Source organism: Aulonocara stuartgranti (genome assembly GCF_965226115.1).
Source record: "Aulonocara stuartgranti genome assembly, chromosome: 1".
In the NCBI taxonomy this organism is placed as follows: Eukaryota; Metazoa; Chordata; class Actinopteri; order Cichliformes; family Cichlidae; genus Aulonocara; species Aulonocara stuartgranti.
Genome location: NC_138939.1, coordinates 2,736,602 through 2,756,782, shown reverse-complemented (window position 1 = coordinate 2,756,782; position 20,181 = coordinate 2,736,602). Strand labels below are relative to the sequence as shown.

At 44.4% G+C, this 20,181-nt stretch overlaps 1 protein-coding gene across 6 annotated transcripts in view; it reads right to left on the bottom strand.

Annotated features, from left to right (window-relative positions):
- Positions 1-804: 804 nt before the first annotated feature.
- The window catches only part of cngb1a (cyclic nucleotide gated channel subunit beta 1a), a 37,517-nt gene continuing 18,140 nt past the window's right edge, over positions 805-20,181 (bottom strand). For all 6 annotated transcript variants that reach the window (XM_082542661.1, XM_082542659.1, XM_082542660.1 and 3 more), the window contains 19 exons: positions 19,290-19,503; positions 17,090-17,126; positions 15,518-15,659; positions 13,282-13,383; positions 13,046-13,194; positions 12,567-12,797; positions 11,205-11,413; positions 11,066-11,116; positions 10,021-10,107; positions 9,877-9,941; positions 7,077-7,199; positions 6,309-6,450; positions 6,055-6,214; positions 5,865-5,962; positions 5,647-5,730; positions 5,415-5,533; positions 4,939-5,085; positions 3,805-3,997; positions 805-2,531 (listed from right to left, as the gene is read on the bottom strand). In XM_082542661.1, coding sequence (XP_082398787.1) covers positions 2,160-2,531; positions 3,805-3,997; positions 4,939-5,085; positions 5,415-5,533; positions 5,647-5,730; positions 5,865-5,962; positions 6,055-6,214; positions 6,309-6,450; positions 7,077-7,199; positions 9,877-9,941; positions 10,021-10,107; positions 11,066-11,116; positions 11,205-11,413; positions 12,567-12,797; positions 13,046-13,194; positions 13,282-13,383; positions 15,518-15,659; positions 17,090-17,126; positions 19,290-19,503 — 2,725 coding nt within the window. In that variant the 3' untranslated portion in view covers positions 805-2,159. The remainder of the gene's footprint in view (positions 2,532-3,804; positions 3,998-4,938; positions 5,086-5,414; positions 5,534-5,646; positions 5,731-5,864; positions 5,963-6,054; positions 6,215-6,308; positions 6,451-7,076; positions 7,200-9,876; positions 9,942-10,020; positions 10,108-11,065; positions 11,117-11,204; positions 11,414-12,566; positions 12,798-13,045; positions 13,195-13,281; positions 13,384-15,517; positions 15,660-17,089; positions 17,127-19,289; positions 19,504-20,181) is intronic.

Genomic DNA, 20,181 nt, shown 5'->3' with positions numbered 1-20,181 from the left:
GCAGTTTGTCACGCTTGCAATTAGTGCAAAATGCTGCAGCACGATTTTTAACTGGCAGAAGGAAATTTGATCACATCACTCCGATTTTGGCCTCTTTACACTGGCTTCCTATTGAATTTAGGATCCGTTTTAAAGTCCTTTTATTGGTTTTTAAATCTCTAAAATGGTCTGGCACCTGTTTATTTGTCTGACAGCCCCACGTCCCCACTCGTTCCCTTCGGTCAGCTGAGCAGTTGCTGCTTTCGGTCCCAAAGTCACGGCTGAAACTTAGAGGAGACCGAGCGTTCTCTGTTGCTGCGCCGATGCTTTGGAATAACCTTCCTCTCCATATTAGACAGGCTGCATCAGTGCCAGTTTTAAGTCTTTGTTAAAAACCTATTTTTATTCCCTGGCTTTTAACTCTGTGGATAACTGATTCATTATTATTTTTTATTTTATTGCTATGTCTGGTTTTATTACTATGTGCATATTGGCAGCAGCTTCATTTTCAGCATAACAATGCCGTAAAAGCACACCAGGTCTATCGGTCATGGGTCGGCCTCCCCAGAGTCGGACCTCAGCGTTACTGAAGCAGTGTGGGATCATCCTGACAGAGAACAGAAGGAAAGGCAGAAACACCCAAAGAAGAGCTTTGAACATCCTTCAAGAAGCCCTGAGAATAAAGGTGCTACACCAAATATTCGCTTTAAGCTCACCGGAGTCGCGCAAACTCTGATTTTGCCTTTATTTCCATGTGTGTTTGCATGTTTCCCTACAAAATATGAAGAAATGAAATGTGCAGCAATCTTAGCTGAAACACAGACGCTCGTTATAATCATTTTATTTACAAACTGGTTTTTAATTCTTACAGTGACGTCGTTGCTTCAGTACAAATACAATAAAACCTGAATTCTGAGCCAAAGCAGCACTGTCACATGTTTCTTCTTCTACTCTCGACAATCAGCAGTAATCACGAAGCTTCCTGTGCTGCATTGTTTCTGTTTTCCCGCCTTTTTCTCGGCTCGGCCGACACAGTTTCCTGCGCTTCCTGAAGCTTTTCCTGTCCTGTATAAACACTACAGCAGCTCTGTGGGCAGGAGCTTCTACCCCCAGGCTCTTTATCCTATCATAAAGCTCAGCAGCGCCCTCCAGCAGCTACAGCTAAAATGACTGTAGGCTTTATTGTATTAAAGCTTGCCTCATGATTTCATTTTTAATTGCTTATTTTAGATTTTTCATGTGCGGTTTTTGTTATGAACAGAAGCTTGTTTCAGTACATTTTTGACATCATAAATTCAAAATTTCAGGTTCAGTATCCCCAAATTTTATCTTACTTAGTCAAACTTTTTGGGCAAATTTTGGTTCATAAATGGCAGAAAATCTTTTTTTCTATGATAGAAACAAGCTTCCAGAGTTCAAACAGTGAACCATTTGTTCTAACTATGATATTTTTTACTGTGTTATAGGAAAAGCAACATGTTCAGACATTAAAATATATGCTGCACTTTTGTGCGTGCTGATGAAGACCTCATGACTCAGAGGTCCAAACTGACCCGCTAACCCTGAACCGTCATCCTGGTGACCCTGAATGACCTGGAAGCTGCCGGCTAAAATCATTGGATGTCCTCAGAGCTCAGCTGATGTCAGACAGCGTTATCGAGCAGCTCTCGGTGGAAAATCAATCAGCGGCTGTCAGATCTCTCACACGCCACAAATACATGTTCAGTCTGTTTTTACATGAAGAAGACGCAGCTCACGCCTTTCTTCTTCTTCTTCCCGCTGCTTCCTGTAGTTCCCAACACATGCCTCTAAAATCAGCTGAGGGAGGGCCCCAGAAAGTCAGTGGTTAAGAAGCTGCAGGACAGAAACCGGGGATTCTGGGAAAATGAGTTTCTTTAATCATTTCTGTTACAGACACACTCCTCCTGCGTGGTGAAACAGCGCCCCTCTGGGTTCTAATGGCTGGTACATGTAAGTCAGTTCGTGTGGCCAAAGACGGTACTGCAGCCAGACAGTAACCTCCGTGAGATCAAAGTTCTCTGAAGCTCTGAGACCTGAAAAAACCTGAATTAAGGTGGGAGGAAGGAAGAAAAGAAGGAAGTATTCTTTCCGTCCTTGCTTTATTTCCTGCTTCCTTTCATTTACATCATTCTTCTCCTTCCTTCCTGTCATGTGACAGTTTAGATGAAATGTGTTTTTCTGTGACAATAAAATCCACCACAGAAGAAGAAGCATGTCCTACACCTGAGAGTGTCCTGTTTCCTCCTTGGAGCAGGTGGAGGGCAGCAGCTTCCTGTCAGCTCACTCCTTTGACGGCTCCTCTTCCTTCTCCTTCGTCTCCTCCTTCTCCTCCCCCCCCCTCTCTCTCCTGCCTTCATCTCCACGGTGAGAACCTCCTCCCCTTTGTGCCGCGGCGTCATCCTGATGATGACCGAGCTGTCGGCTGTTTCTGCCACCGTTTCCTCTCCGTCTTCCGGAGCTGGACTCAGGGGTACCGGAGACCGGCGGTGCATTGGAGAAGGGGGCGGGATTGGAGAAATGGAGGGAGGAGCCTGAAGAACAAAGAAGGAAAGGACAGGATGAAAGATGGAGGACAAAATGACTTTCCTTTGCTGCTGGTCTCTAAGGGCGTCTCCAAAACACACAGGAAAAATCCAAATCCTGAAAAACCCACGATTAATTTTTGATCCCTTTTATCTTCCTTCCTTTCCATCTTTCCTTTACAGTCTTTCTTTTTACTTCCTTCATGCTTTTCTTTATTCCTTCTTTCCTTTCCAACTTTCATTCTTCTGTCCTTCCACCCTTCCTTTCTTCCTTCCATCTTTTCTTTCTTCCTACCCACTCTTCTTTTCTTCTTTTTACCTTCCATCCTTCCTCACTTTCTTCCTTTCTAACTGCTCCTTTCCTTTATTTCCTCTTTCCTTCACAAACATCCTTCCTTCCTCTTTTCCTTCCTCCCTTCTTTCCTTGCTTTCTTTTCTTTCCACCTTTCCTTTCTTCACTTCTTTATTATTTCCTTTCTTCCTTGCACCGTTACTTCCTTCCTCACCTCCTCCTTGCTTTCTTTCATCATTTCTACTTTTTTTCTAAAATTCCTTACCGCCCCCCACTGTTCCTTCCTTCCCTCCTAGTTTGTGCTGTCTCCCAGGTGCTTTGCTCCTCTACAGAACTCCATGGCTAACATTAGCTAACATTAGCTGACATGAGCTAACATTAGCTAACGTTAGCTACCTCTACCTAAGAAATGGAGTCTGCTAATTTGAGAAAACTCTATGTGGGCACAAAAATAAAAGCTGATCCAGGTTCTGAGAGCGTTTAACGTTATCAAGTAAGTTAAGGTCAAGCAGTTTTAGTGATTGAGGTGAATGTTTCCCGAAAACAAACGAGCAAATTAGCTTTTATATGAACATTTCTATCAAGGGATGATGTTCTAAATCTGTTTCTTACCAATCAGCACGCATTAGGACATGAATCGTTTCATTTCAGTTTTGACACATTACTGATATTCCTAATATGGCAGTGGACGCAGTAGCCCCTCCCACCTGCTGATCAAACCTTCTGTCCATGAAGAAGACCCAGTCAGAATAAAGCTGGTTTAAAGAGGAGGAGTTAAACAGCTCATTTCAGACAAGGGATAACGTGAGGGCCTCCACAACAGTGCAGCATCAGATTAAGGTGGCTTATTATAAACTGTGAATCATTCAAAGCTGCTCTGGTGGAGTCACTGAATAAAGCACTGAAAAGAACCTTTCAGTCTCCTCACTTTATCTATCTATCCTTCCTTCCCTGCAGCTGCACAGAGGTGATGTGGTGATGCTGGCCTACCTGTGCCTCTCCCGCCTCAGACGGTCTGTATACTTTCTTCAGCTTGGCGAAGGTTCCCTCGATGCCTGCCTGCTCCGTCACCTTCAGGGCGGCCTTGAACATTTCTGGTGTGTCCGGTCGTGGCGGGATGACTGTCTTTGCACCTTTACCCTCCTCCTTCTCCTCCGGCTTCTTGTCCTTCGTCAGCATCTTCCTGCACAAAGACAAACACAGGGCGGCAGTCCAGACAAGCTCAGAAACTGAAAACCTTGCTCCTACATCTCCAAACCTCCACAATCTGACATTCAGCAGCTCCGGCGGCTGCCGCGGCTCCGGCCGGTCTGCTTCAGCGCCATGGCCTGACTGAGCAGATAAAGGAAGGTGGATCACCTCAATGAGCTGACCCGATTCTCAAACACAAACTAGAGCGAGCGCCGTGAGCTGATTAGAGGTGAGTCTAATCCTGTCCCAGACAGAGAGATCAGACAAACGAGAGGAAGGCGAGCTGAGGAAGCAGCAGAAACAATCAGCCTCCTATTAACTGATGGTTGTTATTAGCAAGTGGGGCTGCTTTACTGACATGCTGGATCCGCCTCCAGCCGGATGGTGACCAGAGTCCGGCTGGTTAAAGTACAAATCTGTCCTCAGGTATTCATCTGTAAACTGTGGTAACATAAGTGTGTCTCTACAGACTCTGCAAGGTCATGAATGCAGTGAATCAGTATTTATTAATAATAGTGTTCCTACTGTGACAGGACAACAGGACCTAACCCTTCCAGCTCAGTGTGAGAGTCTTTACTGCTGTTTATAAAACAGAGCTGGTGGGACGCAAACACTAACCTCGTTGTCTCTCCACCCGACGGCCGTGGTTTGGACAACGTGTTGCAGGTTAGCAGGTTCTGTAATAGTTCTCCACCTTAACTTCCCAATAAACCCTGACAATATGCTTTAAAAAATGCCAAGAAGGTTTCTTGGGGTTACGATGGCAGCCATAAACCAGAAGGTTGTAGCTGAAGTCTTTGCTGCTGCGAGAGTAAAGATGCTGACTCGAAGACGAGCTGGTTGTGTTTAAATGTCGTAATTCGGTGTGAAAGGACTCGCATTTGGATTAAAATAATTAAACTGCGTTCCGCTCTAACAGGGTCTCGGTCTTACTTGGCCTTCTTGCGCAGCAGTTTTTCGGACTCGGGGTAATGCACCAGGATCTCTGCCAGGTCATTCTTATCCAGGATGAACAAATTGGCAAATCCGTGGGCCTTCACGTTGGCTGTGCGCCGGTTTCCTCCGCCTCCCGCCAGCAGACTGACCAATCAGAGACCACAGAGAGTTTTTTCAAAACATCCTTTATTATGATTATTGATCATGAAAAACTAATCTACTGACATGATTTCACTTTTTTGAAACATTTAACACCCTGTTGGGTAAATTTCATTCTCCCTCTGTGGTATGAAAGTTGTCTTATTTTTATCATTTTAACAAAACATAATCACAGTATGATGATATATCTATAATATATTTCAGTCTGGCGTGCTGCCCAGCCGCACATCCTGAGAACGATTGAACGTCTTTATTTGCAGCCGCCACGTGCAGGTTTTTAATTGTTTAACAGGATGACGGGAAGCAGCTCTGACCTGATCTCTCCAAACACCGAGCCGGCTCTGATGGTGACGAACACCGTCTCCAGGTCAGGACCGCCCACCACCTGAACCTCGCCCTGCTTGATGATGTACATCTCCCTGCCGATCTCCCCCTGAAACACAAACACACACACACACACACACACACACACACACACACACACACAGAGTCTGTGTCACCATCAGCTCAGTAACACCTCTGCCGGCTCGACAGGTGCGTTCTTACCTTTTTACAAACAAAGTCTCCGGGCAGGTACACGACAGACTTGAGCCTCATTAGCATGTCAAACACCATCTGCCTGTCACAGCCCTGAGACAGACAGACACACACACACACACACACACACACACACACACACACACACACACACACACACACACACACACACATTTATGCATTCATGTGTATAAAAATGTTTTTATTTTTTATTCGCCGTTTCTGACCTGAAACAGGGCGACTTTACTGACGATGGCGTAGTTAACGTCCACGGCGATGTCCATCCTCATCTTATCGGGAAGCTGGATCAGAAGCTCCTGCTCATCTGCACACGGGACACCACAATGCTCACTGTTACTTTGAACTCGAGGCGTTCAGGGACCAGGTCTCAGACAGCTTCTCTCAGACATTTCTTACCCAGCATGCCCTGGCTCTTCCAGGTGTAGTCGTACCAGGTCTTGATGCGGTTCTGGACCTCGCGAGGGATGTTGTAGGAGGTCATGTACTTAACCGTGCTGTCCATACAGGCACGGTAGTAGTTCTCCCCGGCAGTCGCCGCTCCAACTACATCCCTCATCTGACACATTGCACCAAAAACCAAAGGGGGCGGAACCACGTTAGGTCATGGATGGCCAAAAAGAAGCAGAGCTGTAAATGGTGGTTTTACCGACCTGACCGATCATGATGGAGAAAGCAAAGACGCCAACAAAGTAATTAATGAGTTGGAAGCAGATTTCAAAGACAGTGGTTGGGTCGGGCAGTCCTCCAATGGTGATCAGCGTCTTCACGGCAAAGTAGTAACAGCGGATGTACCTGCAGGAATGAAAACAGTCCATCGATTCATGAAGAGCTTCAGCTTTAGTTTAGTGGAAATGCACTTTTAAGATATTCTAACCTGATTTGAAGAACCTAGAACATTTTAAAATTCAAACTTCTACTGGGTTTTGATTCCTTCAAGGATTTCAGCAAAATGCAACATAAAGCTGACGAATCTGTGATAGTTAAAATTTAATTATATGGGTAAATTCAATCAATAACCCAGCCACAGCTGTGAGGCCAAACTAACCATCACCTGTGGATCAGAGACACAGTATAACACATTCACATCAGAAATTTCCTGTCAATTACAGTGAATAAAAGGTTTTGTTACAATAAGTCGGTGACCCTGATGTTAGTAGATCTGTCCACTGATGTCTGAGCTACAACTATAACCAAATCAGACATAGTGAAAATGAAGCACGATCACACTGCTCCAGTTTTACAGATGACGTAACTGCCATACAGTCTGTTTGCCCTGTTGAAGAGCAAACAGTTATGGCTCTTCTATATTCAGATTTCCTCTTTCTTCCTCATTCTGACATCCAGAAACAGACAGAATCAGTCTCACATCGTTAACATTGAACCCTTCTTATTGCAAAAATATAAATCTGAATTCTTACGCGTTGCCTTTTCCATTGTAGACCCACTTGGTGGATCCCAGTCCTTCATAATCGGAGCCCCAGTAGAAGAGGCAGGCGTTGATGTGCAGGGAGTACAGCAGGTACATTGAGGTTCGGATCACCCTGACATACAGCGGCAGAAACAAAAATAACATCAAAAATTCAAGAACAGCAACAAGAAAGAGATCTACTGAAATAAATTATATTTAACCTGGGCGTTCCTCAAGGATCCAAACTGGGGCCACTACGAATGCATTTAGGCTTTTTGCAGATGGTACACTGTTTTTGTTGCTCTGGGTAAAAACTCTTTTGGCCATTTTTTGGTGCCTAAATGACAAAACCTTCTCCCATCAAAATAAAACTAAAATGATGACCATTCTTATCAGCTGAAAAAACTGCACCATGTCCCTGAACCCTGCCACTGAAAACTAAACTAAAGTAAAAGAATAAAATAGTTTTTCTGGGTGTGTATTTTATATTTTTATGCTGTTAAATGTAATATTTTACCATTTTTATGTTGCTATTTTCATATTTTCTATGATCTCTGAGGTAAATATTTCTTACAGGGCAGAGTCAAAAAAAACATTTATCCTGATCGGAGAAAAGAAGTTTAACGAGGTTTGTGACATCATCACTTGTCAGTTTAGATGTGTGAAGATTCATATAGAGCTAGAGACAAGACTGGCAACCTTCTGGGAACCTCCGGTAATCAGAGATGGGCAGTAATCTGATTACTTTTTTCAAGTCACGAGTAAAGTAAGGGATTACTATTGCAAAAACGGTAAATAGATTACCGTTACTTTCCCGTAGGAGCGCTGCGTTGCTGCGTTACTAAAACCATGATTTTTTTTTGCGAGAATGTCTCATGACAGTGACGTAAGCGAGTGCGACGTTCGTGACAACAGCTGTGTGCAGATCAACAGTGGATCATATATCGAGTGCAGAGAGAGTATGAGCGTGCAGCGTTTAAAGCGTGGAAGTACTGCCCTTACTTTGAGTTTGATTCCATAAAAAGTGACAAAAACATTAGTGTCCGTTGCTCACTGTGTGGGAAGAAAACTTCTTTTTACAGCGAAAAAACCCCTAAACTTCCAAACAAGCACCGAGTAGCTACGACGTAATGGGAAACTCACAGAGAAACTCGCGGATTAATAATAATAATGGATTGCATTTATATTGGGATGCCTCAAAGCACTTTACAATACCACTATTCATTCACTCTCACATTCACACACTGGTGGAGGCAGCTACAGTTGTAGCCACAGCTGCCCTGGGGCAGACTGACAGAGGCGAGGCTGCCATATCGCGCCATCGGCCCCTCTGGCCAACACCAGTAGGTGGTAGGTGAAGTGTCTTGCCCAAGGACACAACGACCGAGACTGTCAGCCGGGGCTCGAACCAGCAACCTTCCGATTACAAGACGAACACCCAACTCTTGAGCCACGATCACCCCCCCCGGATTCTTCAACTGACCGCTGCAGCTCACCTGCACCAGGGTAAACCTCCGCCTACCCCACTCCTGCTTTACAGGTGAAAATAGAGCAACAGGACCGCTGAGTCTTTGATTTGATTTATTTTCTGCAGTGTTTTACTTACTTACTTTGAAAGTAAACACAAAAAAGATTTTATTTTATGTGCTGGAATGTGCAGAAAATAGGTTTAAATGTTAAACTAATTTCTTCCAGTCAGAGAATGTTGCATATAATTAAATTTTTGCTTGATGCATAAAGTTAAAAGATTAAAACTAATAAAACAAGTTTTAAAAAGAGACTTTTCCATTTGATTACATTTTGTATGATGGATTATGCAGAAAAAGTAGAATTGGGCTGAAAGATCTATCACTTTATCACCTCTTCAGGGTGTAAATCGTGTTTTTAAAAAGTAACTAAGTAATTAATTACTTTTGAAAATAAGTAATCAGTAAAGTAACGGGATTACTTTTTGGGGGAAGTAATCAGTAATTAGTTACTGATTACTTTTTTCAAGTAACTTAACTTAGTAACAAATATAGAATGTGCTTCCCTGACTGGTTTGTGAATAGTTCCTGGTGTTTCCTGGTTATTGCTCACAGTAGGACTGCATGTGTCTGATTGTACACATCTTGGCATTATGGGCTTGGAGGCAAACGTTCTCCATTTCTTGCACTTTTTCAAGTTTCACTGCAGCTAAGAATTCAGTTAGTGTTTACAGACAATTCAGAGTCTTCCATCAAATAACAGACGACCGCAGCAATCCTATGGACGGTTTTGGTGCATCGCACTCTTTGGGACTGATGACATCCAGCAACAGCCAGCAACCACTCACCAGCCAGTCAGGGAATATGCTTTCGGTAAAGACAAAAGGCTGCTGGATGGACTGCAAGCCTGTGTGACTGAGACCTAAACGACTGATAAACCTGCTGAAGGTAAACGGGACAAACTACACCCTCAGCAATGAAGTGAAACACTTCCAGGGTGACCATCGTGCCTGTTACGTGGAGAAATTGAGGGCTTATGTTTACTTACTGCCTCCGGGCGTGTTTGATGCTGTGATGACGATTTCATTATGTCATCAACAACGCCTCAAATTATACGGGACAAGATCTGAAGACCTACAAATTTTGGGTGCATCTTGGTATTTTGTGCCAGGATGGGTTCAAACATCAAACACAGGAACAGGAACAGGTGGACACCGGTCACTGCTGAGGTCTTTAAAACATTTTCTTTACATTTTCACCTTCACACCTCCAACCTGAACAGTGATCCTGAGTGATGTTATGTCCAGGACAAACAGTGGAGAGTGAGGCTGGAGACCTTCTCACCTATAGATGTACGCTTTCTTCATCACAGATTCCATTCTGTCGTTGAACTCAGAGAAAACCATGTACTGAGAGAGGAAAACAGAGGTCAGCTGTTCATCCCGACCACAAAGATCAGCTGTGAACAAATCAGAAAAACCTTCTGACCTTCAGCAGGCGAGGGAACCTCAGCAGAGAGTTGACTCCAGTGAAATAGTAAAATACCTCCAAAGGAAACAGGCTGATGATGTCCATCTGCAAAGCACACAGCAAACACTCACCAGGGGGAAACCAAAGGGTTAAAGAAGTTCTAGAGATCTGAATCAATCCGTACTTTATATTCAGGTTCTCTGAATATAAAGTACGGAGACAGCTGAGGTTGTGCTGAGTTTAAAAAACTGTGTGCACAATGTAAAGACGCAAAAATATCAAAGATGCAGACTCGTTTGTTTTGTTAGGATTCATGAATCTATAGGATTATAACATCTTTTTTCCAGCAGCGTACACATATTTTAGCATCCACATTATGACCATTACCAGATACATCAGCCATCACTAGAAGCCAGATTTTATAAACCGGTTTATATTTATACATCTTATAAACCCACTGGTCCTGTTTTTAAGACTTGTCCATTGGCATCTTAGATTTTTGAAGCCAGACCTCATAAATGTGCTTTATCACTTTTCCCCTGTAATGTGACCATGATTCACAAAATAAAGATCAACTTTAATGTACTAATATTTAAAACTAGAGACTGAGACTATAAACTGTGTTTACTGAGGTCAGACTTTACATTCGCCCCCTGCTGGACGTTAGAGAGAATGCAGGCTTCCACAGAGAGTTATGGTTTTTATATACAACAGCAGATCCTAAACTTCAGATGAATGCAGCAGTTTTAGAAATATGAAAATCTTTTCTATCCCAGCCGAAGCTTTAGTGACAGCTGTGTTTCTTTATTATTATTTTTGATCTCATCATTTTAGTTTTTCCTGCTATTTGAAAAAAGAGAGTTCCGGGTTGAGAAAAGGTCAAAGGGAGAATAACGTTTATTATTTTAAGTGATTTGATTTGTTTTTTAAAAAGGGAATATTAAAATGTAAACCCAATTAAAACATAATTTTTTTTAAATTATTCATTGTATTTTCTAACTTCCTGTGGCCCGCTTGCAGTACCTTTACCATCCACCAGGTGGCCCTGGCCCAAAGTTCTCACCTTAAATCTCTCTGTGGTCATGTAGTGCTCCCTCATGTCCTTCTTGTCGCACTGTGGAAAAGAAGTTCCAGATCAAAGGTGTTTGTGAGAGTTTATGAGATAAAATCAAAGTTTTATTTATCGTTTCATTTCTGCTGACCACGATGTCTCCTCCGCGGACGAACTGCAACCTGGGCTGGAAGACGAGGATATCAATGATGTAGATGAAGTCAAAGGTGTAGTCGGCCAGCAGCCACAGGTGGATGTTTTCGGGGGTTTGGTAAGGAAACGCCCAGCGGACGGGGATCAGCCATACGTTCCAGTTCCACGCCGCCACCACGAAGAACAGCCAGATGACGTAGATCAGGTCTATGGGGCAGAAATCCACAGTCAAACGTCTCTCTGACCTCCGTACATGACGGAAAAAGAAGAACCCATAAAAAAACCCTGGTAGCAGAGAGCTGACTATCATTTAACTTCATGTTCTTACTGCAGCGCCACCTGTTTGTGGTGACCTGAACTTCAGATAACCAAGAACCTGATCTTTGTGTAGCGCATCGTAAATTCGTCCCCCCCGGTGACAGTCTGACCCGGGGGGATGACCTCACCTGACGCGTCATGTTTCATCTCAAACCAGCTCAGAAACTTTTTGGCCACCAGCGTGACCTTTGCTCACCAGATTTCACTTCCTCTGACTTCGTCCACGTCCCACAAATAAAAATCAAGTTCAATCAAATTTCGATCCAACCTTAAAACTTTATGGTCAGTGCGTCAAGTGTGACATCATCAGATCCCTGTGACCCCTGATACAGGCACTTACGGTGTTCTGGCCTCTCTGCACCTTCTGAGGTGTCTCCTCCACAGGATACATGAGAGACTGCACAGCTTGTGTTTTACACTTTGCTCCAGAAGGTGCCCTGATGCTGCTGCAGCATCGCCCTCTCACTCGTCTGGGACCCTCTGAGCTCCTCACTGATCTATCTCTGAAAAGATATTAAAGACCGAGCTGCACCTGCTGGGCCAGAGTTTGAAGATCCAGAGGTGCACGACAAGGTGAAAGGACACCAAAGCAAGGTGCGCACTGCCATTCAACGGGGAAACAATCTACTTCTTTGTCTCTTGGCTCCTCCCTTTAGGGGCCACCACACCAGCTCTGTCACACCAACCCCCTGCAGTCCTCCTTCACTACATCCATGAACCTCCACTGAGGTCTTCCTGGCAGCTCCGTCTTCATCCTCCACCCTCCCTCCTCTGCACATGTCCAAACCATCTGAGCCCTTCTGAGCTGTCCCCCTGATGGACGCTCGCTCCCAATAAACATCTGAACATCTTCAGCTCGGCTTCCCGTGTTTGTGTCTGTGCCAACGAATCACAGCAGGTCTCACTGCCATCCTGTAAACCTCCCCTTCCCTTCTGTCACAAATTACCCCTGAAACTCATCTCCACCCAACTCCAGAAGCTGAAGCAGTGGGTGAATATGGCTGTCCTGAAAAGTGCGGTGATGGAGAACTCGATTTCTCACCGGTGAACGGGTCGATGCTCGAGGGGAAGCGGTACTCCAGGATGGCTCGGAGCCAGCCAGGCATCTGGGGAAGTTTGGGCAGATTGGGAATTTTGACCTCATATCCCAGAAGCTCAAATTTAAACTCCTTTTCCTCCTCCTTTTCCTCTTCTCCTCCTCCTGCTGCTGTGTCTTTCTTCTCCTCTCCCGGGGGAGGCGGGGGAGGAGGGGGAGGCGGAGCTTTGCTTGGAGCTGTAGGGATCAGACAGGAAGCGCGAGAACATCATTTTGATGGTTTTACACTGATGCAGCTGAAAATCATTCAGTATTTGATGCAAACTGTTTAATCTCATCATTTATTCAAATCCTTCATGCACGAATATTGTTAAACTCATACAATCACTGAGCAAACCACTGCAGCGGCGTTTTGATGCAGGATTTGGTTCTATCTTATCAAAGCTTCTGACTCGACCTGACTCGTGAAACCGGTTTCTACGTACAGGCTGCGGGACTTTCTTCCTCCGATTCGTCCGGGTCGATCAGCCGTTCTTTCTGCCGCTCCGTCCGACCTTTGAACAGTCTGACGAGCTCGTTGAGGCGGTCCTGGACCACCACGCTGCCGACGCTGGTCGCCGACAGCGGACGTGTCCTGCAGGAGGAAGAACGGGAAGGTAAACATGGTGGACAGACAGATGGAAGCAGGGAGCTCATTGTGAGTCTGTGGGGTTTCTCTCACTCGTCGTCTGCAGACAGGTGGTCTCCCTGAGTGGACCAGACTTTCAAACCGACCCTCAGCAGCTCGGGATCGTCCTCGTCTGCAGACACATCACCTGCAACACTACAGACATCAACACGGACACGTGGAGAGGAAACAATAAGATGTTCCAGCCTGCATTTAGTCCAGATTCAGAATGGCAGAACACATTAAAGCTGTCAGAGACTGATGCTCTTACTGAGGTTAAAGGAAGTCCCTCCATCCAGAACACAGCACGATAAAAAATGCCTCTAAAACGTTAGTGAGCTCAACAAATCAACAACAGCACCAATCACAATACTGAAGAGAGCTCAGTCAAATCAAGAAAGCTCAAACCCAGAAACTGTGAATCATTTTCAACATTTCCAGGAGACGCTTGGTGTTTCAAGGCCCACAGAGAACCCGAAGCTCTTGTGAGTTCAAACACAGACTTCAGACTTGCTTTTATCTTCATCAGACAGGGACCAGACGGGAGTCCTGGACAGAAATTTGTCTGCTCTTTCAACAGAGAGCCAATCGGGATTAAAATTTGCAATATTAGTGGGCGTGGCCTCTGTGACAGAGGGGGATGGTGAACCCTGAACTGGACCTCTGCACCGTGTTTGTGCTGTTGGAGCCTTTTGCAAAATAATTTTACTCCTTAGACTTCCCCTACACACAATATGTTTACTTTTTGTGTCATAGAGGGTTAAAACGGCAAAAAATTTTGCCAGTGGGATTAAATGGGTTAATGACATCATGTGACCAATAATATGGCTGCTTTGAGGTCACGGTACTATTGTACTATAGTGAGAGAAGTTCACCAAAAGCGCAGGTGTCCATATGATGCTCACATACCGTCTGTGGAGACAGACAATCTTAAAGATGTGTTTATCGTGGTACAACAGAACATCGCATTGGCCCCTGAATCAACTGATGGTTGTCTAACTTGTGTAGTAGAAGCAGAAAAAAAGCTCTTTAAACTGTTGTTAACTGGTCTCAGTGATCAATGACAATAAAGTCAAGACTCTCCACTGACTCATTCAGATAGTAGCCTTAGAATAACTGCCCCAATAACCACCCAAGACGTTACTCACACGGCTGCTGAGCGGCGAGACCAGCTTCTAATTTCGACCAGATTAACAAGTCAGCTTCATTAATGGTTTCAAACACAGTTTCAGATTCACAAAGCTTTTATTCGAGCTCTGTACTCCCCTACATTTACACTGTCAGACTCTCTGAAGCTAATCTTCAGTTGTGGCCACACATCTGAAAGCATATTGATTTGCTCTCCTGATATTTAGACTGAACCACTGTGAAAAGTGATTCTAATTTAATTCTTTGGGTTAAAAACTGCTTTAAAGATTTTGGCTTCGTGTAGCTCTGTTTTATTTTTATTCCACCGAGACGTCATCTGAACATACGACTTACCTCAAAGACCATCGGAGGCCGATACTGCGCAGGAAGATTTGGGATGAAGACCCTTCAAGCAGAGCAACCGTGCATTGCTCTGCTTGTCAATACTGACAAAGTTGTGTATATTGTAGTGTGTATTGACCAGCAGTGTTTGTCACTACTGGTCATTTACAAATATTCTTTGCTCCCATTGGTGCCTGCTTTCATTAAAGTTGCGAGAATATTGACTTGGGACCCGCCCACTGCGTGTTTATTCCGTCTCTTGTTGCTACACGTCGAGGAATTTCATTGATATCTGAAGATTTCTGGTTATCTTTGAGATCAGCAGATACAAAAATACCACCTACTGGCCAATCGGATCTCTGGAAAAGCACGTCTCCATTCCTGTAAAATTCCTTGGATGTTTGTGTGCTGAAGGTTAACTGGGTTAACTTATGGAGCTGAAGACCACCTTCAGGTGACCTCTGACCCTGACAGTGATAACATGGGTATGTCAAACGTCCTTTGGTGTGCAGGCCTCTGAACATGGAGATATGAATCAGTTCAAACAGTTTCAGAAAGGATGGAGCTAAAGAAAGATTTAAGGAAACCATTTACATTGATTTTAACTCAGAATTGTGTTTTTAATCATATTTGGAGCTGTTAGATGTTTCGCTCAGCAACTTTTAGCAGGACAAGAACAACCATGAAAGGATGCAAAGTTGGACATGAAGACAGGATAACACAGACATTAAACATGGATTCTTTCATACATTTACATGTCTTAGCGTGGTAACAGCGCCCCCTGAAGGCCGTGAGCAGCAGCATACACGTTGTGTGTTACCTGAGCTCTGGGGCTGTGAGATTGTTCGGTTCTGGTTCTGGGGTGGTGATAATCTGGGGGATGTTCAGACCTTTCCCTTCCATCACATCCATCGCCTCCACCTTCAGCTCTGAAGCTTCAGCCAAACGTTTACTGCAGTTTTCTGAGGACCAGAAAATAAATGCAGTTGGACCTCAGGCAACGTCTTCCTACACGAATCAACTCGCCCTCAACTGAACCGCATTTCAGGTCGACGTGTTAAACTGCTGTTTCCAAAGCACCAGCGCAACTTTAAACTTCTGCTTTCATTTATTTGTAGATGATAAAATGCTGATTGTTGCCTCTGGACACATCCAGAGGAAAAAAAAAAAAGAACTGATGAGGTTTTATGGTAAGAAAAATGTGTATTTAAATAAATATATAAATTTTTATACGTTTACGGGCCAAGTGTGTTCTCCAGTTTACAGATGTGTGGTGTTTACAAGAGTTATTCAGCATTAAATATGTAAAACTGTCTGGAAATAACCCCAAATCCACATAAGCCCCCCTGCATTTAATGTTACCAGCTCGATAAATGGCCTCTCTTATTCTAACAGGTCACAGAAAATATGATGCAGGTAAAGTCACAGAGTTTCTCTTCAGTCTTAAATGAGAATCACAGGACTGAAGTCCAGTTTTGATTTCCTGTGTCCACATAAATGGAGCAAAAACTGATTCATGCTTGCTTAAATATTTCGGCCTCAACAGGAAATCTGCATCACGCTGCTTCATGAAAATCCATCACCAGGGGCAACAACGTGGCAGATAAAGAACTCTTCAGTAACAAATCCCATCACACAGACTATCGCAAGGTAAACATGGAGATTCTGTTGCCCAGTTTTGTTGGTGATTCAGCTCTAAACGACTCATTAAAAACAGCAAAGGGACAAGCACACAGCCTACAGCAGCTCAGACATCCACCTCCTCCTGATTACCTGTGGCGCGCTTAGTTGGTAGCTGATGGTGAAGCACATCAGAGCTGCAGAGCATGATAGGAGTGAGGATGAGGGGGAAATAGGACGTTCGGAGGCACTGGAAGTGTGTTTGTTTGGTTTGGCACTTCAAAGGTTTTGATCTACACAGATTATCTAGTCTATAATCTATAAGGTGTCTCTAGGAGTCTGCTGGAGGGGGGTGGGGGTTACGGCTGCTAAGGATCCTGGGACTTGGAGTTAAGGCCCCTGAAGCGGCTGTAGATGCTCATACAGCACTGCTGCGCCTGCTTGGTGAGCTGCAACAGCTCCTGGGTCAGCTGGGCGAGCTCTGGCGGTGGTGCCGGCACGGACAGCGTGGGAGGGGTGAGGTTATGGTTACGCATCAGCTTTGTGCAGCTCTCCAGGCACTCGGCAGCATGAGGGAATCGAAGCAGAAAGCTCTTTATCGGAGAGCAAATGTCAGGAACTAGACAGAGAAACAGCAGTGAGAAGGGTTAGCGTTAGGGTCCTAAAACCGGACCAGTGAAGGTAACGAAGGGCAAAGAAATCCATGAAGAGAGCAGTCGGAACAAGAGAAACAAGAAGACCGAACAGATAAAACCTGATTTTTCAGTCTCACCTCCACATCCACCTTCTTCTGCTTCTGCTGTGCTGGTCTGAGAATTAAGAAGAAAACAATTATTAAAAACAAGATATAACTGTCAATCCGCCCTGCAGTCACAGGAACATGACATGGTTGAAATTTCCTTAGAAAACCAGTGAGTGATTCTCAAGTAGAGATGCTCTTTTCCAACTGTTTCCAAGGAACCACAGGAATTGGATTTCTCACCGACGTCCACACGAACTAATGACCTTTAACACCAACAGACTGATCTCCACGACAGCTTAGCCAGCTCGGTCCTCTGATGGAGACCACTCAATACACTGAAAGCTCAGGACAAAGTCAAGCAGCTGGAACTCCTTTCTGACATTTTAGGTGAAATATCTGGGATAATCAGAAGAAATTAATCAGAGATTAACTCTTCGAAGTACGTATAATTCAGGTTGTAGAGTGCTGGTTTAGGAAGTGAGAACATACCAAAAAAATTAAGACCAATAAATAACAATGCCAGTGGTATCTGGCACCAGGTCAGCAGATCTTTCAAGTCCAGAACTTTTTCTAATGTGTCCTCCAATAATAAGTTCTTCAAGTTCCTAGATTGTCTCTTTGACTTTCACCAGGTTCTTCCTCTTGCTCTCTGGGAAAGAAGCCACAAAGATTCAGAGCCACTTTGACTCGGTCTTTTGTACATTCCTCCTTACATTCCTCAGGTTCTCAGCTACACCTCCCTCTGTACTCTTCCACCTTCAAGCTCATGGAGGGACACCGATTCATTCCCAACCAGTCGAGAGACAATCTCTCCAGCTTGTGTTGGTTCTACCTCACATGGGGTCTCCTCCTGGTTCGACATGCAGCAGGCATGCAGGAGACATCCTGGGCAAATGATGAACCACTGCAGGTGGCTCCTTTTCAGTGTGTAGGAGTCATGGCTCTACTCTAAATGAGTTCCTCCCCTTCCGTCCAGAGTCCCTTCAGGAGAAGCTCTTTTCCACAGGATGTGTCCTCGATCTCATTCTTTGGGTCACTACCTCATGACTAGGGATGTGTACCGGTATCCGGTGCCATGATGGCACCGGTTCTGACATAAACGGTAGTAACCAGACCGAAAAGCAGCGCACATTTCAGTGCTTTATTTCGGTCCTTTTTTTTTTTTTTTACTGAGATGTCACACACTTTGGATTCTAGCCAATCATTTTACCTTTGCGAGCGTAGTAGGCAGGCCCAGGTACGTCCGTTCTTTTAGAGCAGAGCTACAGATTAAAAATGCCCAAGGCGAAGCGGTCAAAGTCTGGCTGTACTTCACAGCAAAAGATGCAAACTCAGCAGCAACAAGTGCTTTAAGCTGATACTGTGATACTGTGCAAAGGAGGTAACACCTCGAATCTGATGAAACACCTGGCAACGCATAGCATTTTTTTAAAAGCCGAGAAATGCGCCGTATTTGATAGCTTGCTGCGAGACCTCACACCGAGCACATCTACTGTGGGTGTGGTGCCTGTTATCGGACCCGGAGTTAGCAATATCCCCCAAGAACCCAAAGAGGAGAGTCCTGGCCCCTAGCCCTGCCAGTGTAGCAGAAATGATGAGGATGATGATGCAGCAGCAGCCGTTCTTCTCTGCATGAGTAGCTTAATGTTGTTCGTGTGTAATTTACGTTGAGTAGGCTAACCACGTTATTACATTAATGCATGTAAGGTGAACTAGCAAACACAGACGTAGTTACATGCGGCTGTCTTCTTGTTTGATGGCAGATACTCCCTTCACCCTGGCCAAAAAGGCTAAAATGACCAAAGAAAAAGTGGAAAACAGTTAAACATGAGAGGTTTAGGACAAAGTTTGTGTTTTTTCCATTGTTTAAGCACTGCTTCCAGCCAAGAGTGATACCATATATGCCCCATAGCTGCAGAAAAGGCTAACATTGTTATCTTTTTACAAAAAGACAGCTAAACGAGGTTTTTGGACAAAGTGTGTGTTCTCCATTCTTTAAGCACCAGTTCGAGCACCAGTTCGAGCACCGTTTAAGCACCAGCACCGTTTCAAAAGTACCGGTTTGGTACTGGTATCGGATAAAACCTAAATGATACCCATCCCTACTCATGACCAAAGGTGAGGGTAGGAAAGCCCTTCTGTCAATCTACCGCTCACCTGTCAACATACTCGAACTCTTCTGCTTGGATCAAACTACCATCTACTGAAGCAGAATCCAGGAGACCATCACCTGATCCGTGGTAGTGGGTGGAGTTTCTGGAGGCAGTGGCTCAGGTTGTTGGGAGACTGGTTCTGCATCTGTTGAAGGAGTGGCTTCCTCTGGTGCTTCAGATTCAGTGGGTGGAGTTGGGGGCTTGTGGGTTTTGTCTGGAGCAGGCTCCACCTTTTCCACTTGAGTTGTTGCTTTGATTTCATCTTCAGCTGGGCAGACGTCTACCATGCACCTGGTGAAGAGGAGCAGCCGTCATTAACATCATAGAAGAGCGAACCAGACCTGCACAAAAGCTGCAGAGCTGATCCTTCCACTGACATCATCTGCACTGACAAGCAACAATTCACAGCAACGTTCATGTCAGAGTTTACAGTGTGAGGTGAATATCTCAGTGAGTTTCCTATGAGAAGCACGTGGGCACAGGAAAACTTACAATTGCAATGTAAGTGGCTTCTGTTTGAGGTATAATCTACTGTGGAAGGATCTGATAGGGAAATACTGACATTTGTACTCTTGGGTCCTGTTTTTCTAAATTATGAGACAAAATGTTTGCAACTGGTCAAACATTCAGGCATAAGGTTGTACCCTGAACCCCATGGGGCAAATATCTGAGGTGAGATCTTTTCTCATTTTTGCCGTTCACTGGATAACGTTGTTATTATGGGTAAGTGTGTACAGAGGACACGAATCGCATTTAAACACATCAAATTCTTTCTAGAAATGGTGAGCCAGTTTAGTTTGGTTTATTTTGTTAATTGTTGGCGGTTATATTAGAAATAACAGGATGCTGTCAGCATTATTTGGGAACATCAATATAATCGATTACAATACCTGCCCTGTTCAAGCAACACTGCTAAAGAAGACAACACTGGGCTGTGTCTGGGCCTGTTAGTATTTTTTTGTTCTAAGT